The sequence below is a fragment of the Sinocyclocheilus anshuiensis genome, unplaced genomic scaffold (genome assembly GCF_001515605.1).
Source record: "Sinocyclocheilus anshuiensis isolate Anshui unplaced genomic scaffold, SAMN03320099.WGS_v1.1 scaffold183, whole genome shotgun sequence".
NCBI classification, from domain to species: domain Eukaryota; kingdom Metazoa; phylum Chordata; class Actinopteri; order Cypriniformes; family Cyprinidae; genus Sinocyclocheilus; species Sinocyclocheilus anshuiensis.
The window spans coordinates 5104283-5113481 of NW_015548309.1; the positions used below are offsets into that span (position 1 = coordinate 5104283).

The window sequence follows — 9199 nt, forward strand, 5'->3', positions numbered from 1 at the left end:
GTTAGTGTATAGTGCATATATATATATATATATATATATAATATATATATATAAAAAAACATTTTTATTGTATTGTATTTTTCATCTTTTTTTTTTTTCTGGTCAGTGTTAGAGGACCTACAAGCAGTAAAAATACACTGTATAAAGTGTTGCATAAAATATGCAGTATGCACGCAGTCTGCAGAAAATGTATAACGCACAAAAATATTTTGATTTCATTTGATTTGTTTTCGCTGTGGTTTGTTGACAGACTCTTTTTGTGTTATATGCTGTTTTAACTACGCTCTGTAGTAGTTTCATATGTGCCACTTGATTTATTTATTTATTTTTGTAATTCCAGTTATGTCTAGTGGGTTTTTTGTTGTAAGATGGCACAGTCCGTGATCTGAAATCATTTCCTCTGCAGGATAAGCCCATCTTGGCCCCGGAGCCGCTGGTGATGGAGGGCCTGAAGCCCCTCATGAGTCAGATCAACAACTGGAACTTCCCCATCTTCAGTCTGGTGGAGAGAACCAACGGCAGATGTGGCTGCATCCTCAGCCAGGTGAGACACTGACATCTAGTGGAGTATATGGAGTATATGGTGACCCATACTCGGAATTAGTACTCTGCATTTATCCCATCCAAAGTGCACACACACAGCAGTGAACACACACACACCGTGAACACACACCCGGAGCAATGGGCAGCCATTTTTATGTTGCAGCGTCCGGGGAGCAGTTGGGGGTTCGGTGCCTTGCTCAAGGGCACCTCAGTCGTGGTATTGAAGGTGGGAGAGAGCGCTGTACATTCACTCCCCCCACCTACAATCCCTGCCGGTACGAGACTCGAATATTAAAATCATATGTCCTTTTGAGAACCCATAGCATTATTGTTTGGAACCTTTTGTTTAATTTCAGACGTGGTTGAGGGATTTTAAGCTTTTTTTTGGTTTAGGTGTCTTACCGGTTGTTTGTGGACACGGGACTCTTTGAGACATTCAAGATTCCAGTGAGGGAGTTCATGAACTATTTCCACGCTCTGGAGAACGGATACAGGGACATCCCATGTGAGTCCTCGTGCTGCAGGAGACATGTGTACAGAAATATGTTAACAATTAAATAACTGATGATGTACAACAGCTGCTGTGCGCAGGCAGCTTCTCCTCCAGAGGAATAAATTGCTCTAAATCATCAGTTCTGCTTCTGTGTGGTGTGTTGTGTCTCCCTCTAGTGGTAGTTTACCGTATTAAACCTCGTCTTCCTCCACAGATCACAACAGGATTCATGCAACAGACGTCCTCCATGCGGTTTGGTACCTCACTACCCAGCCTGTGCCTGGTTTACCTACACTGGCATCACTGAGTGACTCGGGTAAGAATCACACTTTATTACAGTTTGGACGGGTTAATAAGGACATACAGTGGAAATTATTTAATGCCTGTAATTCAAAAGTATATATTTAGTTTGATTACTTCTTTTATATAGACTAGATATGTGTACTTTCATATGTTTATATTTATATGCTCATGTTATCTATGTTAATAAATGTAACACCATGGTCCTGTGAGGCATCAGTGTTATTTTAGTATCAAGAAAGATACTGTTATAGGTTTATTCATATTTGAATCAGTTTTTATTCATATATTTATGTTTTCATTTCAATTTTAGTAAATGTTTTAGTAGTTTTAGCAGTTTTGTCTTTTTTGTAGTTTTTGTTTTTTTTAATATAAATCTATATGTCTATGTATTTAGTCATTTTTATTTCAGTTTTAGTACATCAAGTTAAACAAAATTAATGTTGCCTTGTCAACTAGCTGAAATAAAAGCTTTTTATATTTTATTCTATTTTGAGCTTTTATTTTTATATTTTCCATTTTCATTTCAATTTTACTTGTAGTTATTTTGTCATGTTTTTGTCTTTTTTTGTTTGTTTGTTTTTTTATCTCTATATGTATTTATTGATTTTTATTTTTAGTACATGTTGAGAAGTGCTGCCTTGCCAACTAGATGAAATAAAAAAGCTTTGTATATATTTATGTTTGTAATTTGTAGTTTTTGTTTAAAATAAGAATTAAAATTAATAACAATAATATAATTATTTATGAAGAATACCTATTATGCAGTTTTCATATGTATATACCAGAGCTCATTTGCATATGCACTGCAAAATACGTTTTATTTAAGTGAATAAAGATTATTGGAATATGTTTCATACCGTTACGTTTCAATACCATTTCAGTCGTTCTGATTTAATTGATTTAATTCAGTATGTTACTTGCCATTTCTTTGTCATTATTTAGTCAAGTAAATCCTACAGCAAATGTATTTCAGTGATTAATTGTAAGAGACATGATAATGAAAATTAAATTATGAGTGTTTTATACGGTGGTCCAGAGAGCTCAACATGCTGCAACTGACGAAAACACATGGAAATTGAAAAAGCACCAGCAAATAAGAAAATCAGTTTGACAACACGTGTGCTGCAAATTCTCATAACACAAGCCAATACAGAAACACGCTGCAATACTCACAACATAACCAAATACAGATCAGGATGTTAAAATACACAAAAACACACCTTGCAGGTGATCGATCAGACATGCAATAAGTATGTCCCAGCCAATTTCGTCACTTGCAGGGATCCTCTTGAAACATTTCCGTTGTGGTCTGTGCTCTTTGCAGCGCATTTCAGTATTTGGTTGTTTTGTGAGTATTTGCAGCACCTATGTTATCAAACTGACAAAGTTGTTTTCTTAATTTGCTGGTGTTTTTTCTGTTTGCATGTGCTGTTTGCAGCTTGTTGAGCTCTCTCGGTCTAAAATGTTGTTTTACACAAAAAAAAATGGCTTAGAAACAATTTTCACTCAGAAATTGCTCGTAAATTTCACAATTACAAAGAACTGGCAAGTGAAACATTGAATTAAATGTGAACTGAAATAGTATTTTCTTGTAAAACATACACTTTTATTTACAACTTCAAATCATTTCTTACAGTGTAGGTGCATGAGACCTTGACTAACATGCTTTGAAGAGATATAAAGATTGTTAATCACTCTCTCTCTCGGTCTATAGACTCTGACGGTGGACTCGCTCACAGCCACTCAAAGTACCTGATGTCCATGACGTATCCTGTAGAGGAGGAGGGTTACAGCTGTCTGTCCGGCCTCATCCCCGCTCTGGAGCTGATGGCGCTCTACGTAGCAGCCGCCATGCATGATTACGACCATCCCGGCAGGACCAACGCGTTCCTGGTGGCCACCAGCGCTCCTCAGGTGACACACCACACCATCATCACACAACACCGGGAAACAGCTGTTCAGCTTTCATTGCAAGGCATGGTTTTTCTTCAAGTATTTACAAAGGAGTGCTAATTTCCTCGTATTGTAATATTAAGCACATGTCGTGCTTTTTTAGGAATCATAGAGGTACTTCAATACAGAGGTAGAATTAATGACTAAAGTACCTTCTATAATAATTAACAATAAGGGTTTCAAATATGTGATTTAATCAAATCAAGAAACAAACAAGACTGGTGTTTACTTTATATTTAAAAATGCTGTGTAGCATAGAAGCCTTCACAAAATTGACAGGTGTCATGAACTATTATCTATATGTATATATACATATACATAATAATTCATTACACCTATACATATATGTGTGTATATATATAGTACATGTAGCATTATTTGATCAAAAATACAGTAAAAACATTAAGATTGTGAAATATTACTCCAATTTAAAATAACAGTTTTCTATGTGAATATATAGTGAAATGTAATATATTCTTGTGATCAAAGCTGAATTTTCAGCATCATTACTCCAGTCTTCAGTGTCACATGATCCTTTAGAAATCATTCTAATATGCTGATTTGCTGCTCCGTTATTATTGGTGCTCAGTTTTTAATAATGGTTCTTATTATTATCAGTGTTAAAAACAGTTTTTGCTGCTTCATATTTTTCAGAAAACTTTTTTTTCAGGATTTTTTGATGAATAGAAAAATCTAAATAACCACATTTATTTGAAATAGAATCTTTTGTAACATTATAAATGTTTTACTGTCATACTGTGATTAATGCATATTTGATTAATAAAAGCATTAATTTATATATATATATATATATATATATATATATATAAAACACATACACACACACCCCATACATTAGAATGGAAATATATAATATAGCTTTGTATCATAGGAATACATTTATTTTTTATGTATATATTCACATAGAAAACAGCTATTTTAATTTGTAATAATATTTCACAATATTACTGTTTTTGCTGTATTTTGATCAAATAAATGAAGCCTTTGTGAGCAGTAGAGTGGTCTTTAAAAAAACATTTGAAAAAAAACGTAATTATTACAAACTTTTGACCAGTGGAGTTTGTGTGTGTATATATATATATATATATATATACAGTATTTATGATATTACTATACACAGCAGTTGTTTTCCATTGTTCTGGGGTCTTGAAACATCTGAATCACCATAAAAGTCTTGTGTGTTGTGTGTCTTTGAAGGCTGTGCTTTATAATGACCGTTCGGTGCTGGAGAACCATCATGCAGCGTCTGCCTGGAATCTCTTCATGTCGCGGCCTGAGTACAATTTTTTGGCCAGTCTGGACAACATGGACTTCAAACGCTTTCGCTTCCTGGTCATCGAGGCCATACTGGCCACCGACCTCAAGAAACACTTCGACTTTCTGGCTGAATTCAACGCCAAAGTGAGCACCTCTGATATTAGATATACATATATAGAGCAACTAATGCTGTGCACTTTATTCGTTTATGTATTTTGTGTTTGTAGGTGGGAGATGATGGATGCTCAAGCATTGATTGGACTAATGAGAATGATCGTCTGCTGGTCTGTCAGATGTGTATTAAGTTAGCGGATATAAACGGTCCATTGAAAAGCAAGGAGCTTCATTTGCAGTGGACGGAAGGCATCGTCAATGAGTTTTATGAACAGGTCAGTGTCTACTCTTTGATGCATGTTTATGTCTGAAGTCATTTTCGAGCTGTTCAGTCACAGCCGAGACAAACAGGAAGCTCTCACGATGTCTAAGTGCCTGGCAACCACACCTCCCGCTCATAGAGGCTGTGGTAATGCGCACACGTAACCTCACAGCAACTACGCGGCATCTCGGTATCATTCACATCGAGTGGATGGAGAGGATGGCACGGATACGCTGTTGCCTGGCAACCGTCCACATCCTCCTCAAGCGGTGCTGAAGGAACACGTTCACAGCTGTATTGAGAATGCAGGGCAGAAAGTAAGCAAAGTTTTACATCGGTTCGGTCTGCTGGAAATTCTTTTTTCAGTGGAGAAGAACATTTACAAGCAAAACAAGCTATTCAGTGATGATAAACAAAATGAATCGGCTGATATTTGGCCAATTAAAGTTGTCATGAAATCAATTGGCTCTATTTACTTTGTTGGTGCACATTATTCTAAAGAATAAAATGTTCATAATCATTCATTAAAACATTCTGTTCAGCTGACACCATCAATCCTTATCTTTTTCCTTTTCAATCTCTCATCTTGTCCATTTAAAATCCTTTATCACTCAGAAATATGTCACATTAGATGAGTAAAATACAAACGCCTCTCCTTTATTGATACTTTATTATTACACTGCAAAAGAAAAAAAAATCTAGTATTTTTCTCTTGTTTTCCGGTACAAATATCTCAACATTTTGAATATAAGATACATTTACTTGAGCACCTAGATGACAAGATATTTCAAGTGTTGTTTTCTGAAAAAATGTAGTGAGATTATACTTAAAATGAGAAAAAATCAATAGGGTCAGAAAAATAAACTTAAATCAAAAGGAATCAAGATTATTTCTCTGACCACACTGATAGATTTTTTTATTATAATAATTATTATTGTTTAATATTAACTCTTTAATATTAATCTTAATTTTCAGATAAATTAAGATTCTCACAGTTCTGTTTTATATCTCACAGTTTTGAGTTTATATTGCACAATTTAGCTTTATATCTCACAATTCTGAATTGATTTTATGCTTAAAAACATCCTTCAGTGGGATCAGAAAAATAAACTTAAATCAAAGGGAAAACAATTATTTTTTTTACCCCTTTGACAGATTTTTTTTTTCTTATTTTAAACACACTTCACTCTGATCAAATTTTCAGAAAACAACAAGACTTATCTTAATGAAATTTTCTTCTCAAGTAAATGTATCTTGATTTAAGAATTTTCAGATATTTGTAATGGAAAACAATACAAAAATGCTAAGAAAGAAAATAATTTTTCCCAGTATATGAAAGACATTTGCTCTCGTCAAAATGCTAAATGTTGTGTAAAATGCATGTTTAAAGTGCATTACATATTAGCATAATATTGGCCAAACTTGATTGACCGCTACGGTACGTCATGCACACTTGTTCAACCATGATTTCCTATATTCCATTAGCGTTTCTCTAAGACTTAAGGGCTTGTTGGATGCCAGCAATGAGTAATAAAACACTGCGTCTATTATTGTGAGGAACACAGAGTGAGGATGACCCAGTTGTGTCAGGACCCCGTCACTGAGCTACAAAGCGTCATATGACCACCCCTGGCCATATTCAGCGCATTTCAAAAGCGCACATACATTACTGCCCTCTGACGACATCACCGCGAGGTTGCCATGGCAACTTGAGACCTTGCCTGTTGTTATGCCGCTCTCATAGTTTATTTTCAGGTACTGCGAAGCATATGTTTTCATGTGGACTATAAGATGTTCTTCCAATCTCTGATTACTTACTTATTTCGATACTGTAATATGAAATAAATAATTAAAAAGCCCAGGCCTCGCGTGGTTGGGTGTATTTCCCCTGTCCATGGGAAGGTTGACCTAGTTTTATAGCAGTCGAATGTCTGTGAAGTATGTTTCTCTCCTGAACTGGAAAAATCCAATCAAGTGTGTGACTCTTCAGCTGTGCTTGAATATACTGAGCATACTGTTCCCTGCCTGGTAATATCGTTATTTGTTTAATGTAATAGATGAGTATAAAATAGCTGCTGCATAAATAGTTTTCTTTAAAAATGTGAAGAAAAATGCTTCAAATCAGGCATCCATAAAATCAGATTAAACTGCATTATATGGAGCATTTCTGAATCAAAATTAAATGCATATTTGCAACATCACTGAATGCATTTCTTTTCTCAGGATGAATTTTAGATGTGAAATGATGTGATGCTGCTTTCATGTGCTTGTTAATATGAGGAACATATGATGTCTGGTGACATCAATTCCCATGATGCTCTTCATCCAAATACAACTGGAGAAGGGAGTGCAGATGAAGGACAATGTTAGTTTCAGTTCATTTAATTTCAGAAGACTGGAAGCTTGTTTACACCATAGGATTTAAAAAAAAAAAAAAAATCCTGCTTTGGATAAAAAGCATCTGCTAGATGCATAAATGTAGGTAGATGTAAATCAAGCGTAGCATTAGTTCTGGCAGGTCACGTTAGTCAAGCTCGCATCAGCTGACTCTCAGCTGATCCCCATCTACCTATGGGAATACGACACCTATCTAAGCATTCATATATAAGGTCCCTCAGTATTATCAGCAGTTTTCGCATTGCTCAATAGCTAATTACCCTCCTCCATCCCCAACTCCTCTGTCAGTCGGGATTCAGCCATCTGATTCTCCTTTGAATCAGACTAATTCTAAAATGTATACATAAAATTATTGAAATTTAACAATATCTGCAATACATTTATGTTGGTTCTGTTCTGTTTACCCAGGGGGGGTTATCGCTGCGCTCCCTGCTCTCATCCATGCTAGGCTGCATGGATGCGCAGGGAGTTCTTGCCCAGAACGGAACCATACCGCCAATCCAAACTGTATGCTAATTGTCAATCATCTTTGACAATAGTGGTCCTGACAGAATTGCAGCTTTTTTCATCTCACAATTTGGACTTTGTTTCTTGCAGTTCTGAGAAAATATTCTGCAATTCTTAGATTTTTTTTATGACACTGAATAAAAAGTTTAAAAGGTAGTTGCAACTTTTTCATCTCACAATTCTGACTTTTTTTCCCCACAGTTGCGACTTTGCGAATTTATATCTCATAATTCTGCATTTATATCTCAATCCTGCATTTATATCTGGCAATTCTGTTTATATCTCACAATTCTGTGTTAATAATTCTGAATTCTGAAGGAATTTTTATCCTGTGGCGGAAATGGGCTTCCATATTATAGCAACAAAAAAGCATTTCAAATGTTATTCCACTTAGAGTCAATATGAAACAACATACTTCTGTAATGTGGGCAGAACGTGATTTTTCTATTAGAAATTATCCATTGGGAATTGATTGGGTTGAAAAATGGGCGTTCCATTCTTGCAGCCTAAATGTCTGTTCACATCAAGGGCAATAACGATAATGATAACTATAAAGGTTTAATAATTGTTTTATTAATTGTGAGTCCACACCATAACCATAATGACAAAGAGGAACGATATCATTATCAAATATCGAACCACTTTCAGATGGATTTCTTCCATGTGGTGAACATTGATCAGAATCCATCCTGCTTTAAAGAGCTCGAACATTTAAAGCAGTAGGCGAAAAACCTGCAGCACGCAATTATAATAAACAGAACGATATTATGCATTGGTCTGGATGCAAATATAGTTTTCATTATAGTTACCTTTATAGTTCCTGTTCTTGGTGTGAACGGGCCTTTACACATAATTCTTTCTTTCTTTTATATGTTTATATGCATTTTCTCTTCATTCTGGTGTTTCAGGGTGATGAAGAGTCCAGTTTGGGCCTTCCCATCAGCCCTTTCATGGACCGTACAGCACCACAGTTGGCCAAACTGCAGGAGTCCTTCATCACACACATCGTCGGGCCTCTCTGCAGCTCTTATGATTCAGCCGCCCTCATGCCCGGCCACTGGGTCGACCCTCTGCCCAAAGAGGGTGAAAATGCTGAGGAAGAGACGGATGAAGAGGAGGAGGAGGAAGACACACCGGAAGAAGACGCCTCCACCAGCTCAGAACTTTCCCGTGAGTTCACGTTTTTTCCTGAAACCTTGCAGATTAAGTATAATATCTAGTCCAAATTGCATTAATGTAAGAGCACAGACTCAATTTTACATTCGTTCCTTATTCAAACTGAACTGCACTTACAGTATATATATATATATATATATATATATATATATATATGTGAGGGCTGTCAACGT

At 35.8% G+C, this 9199-nt stretch overlaps 1 protein-coding gene across 1 annotated transcript in view; it reads left to right on the top strand.

The window, feature by feature from the left end:
• Window positions 1–9199, top strand: part of LOC107656239 (cGMP-inhibited 3',5'-cyclic phosphodiesterase A-like) — an 87092-nt gene that overhangs the window by 70158 nt on the left and 7735 nt on the right. The window contains exons 11-17 of the mRNA XM_016443999.1: window positions 407–544; window positions 937–1048; window positions 1251–1352; window positions 3054–3253; window positions 4511–4714; window positions 4798–4959; window positions 8759–9020. Of these exons, the coding sequence (XP_016299485.1) occupies window positions 407–544; window positions 937–1048; window positions 1251–1352; window positions 3054–3253; window positions 4511–4714; window positions 4798–4959; window positions 8759–9020 (1180 nt within the window). The remainder of the gene's footprint in view (window positions 1–406; window positions 545–936; window positions 1049–1250; window positions 1353–3053; window positions 3254–4510; window positions 4715–4797; window positions 4960–8758; window positions 9021–9199) is intronic.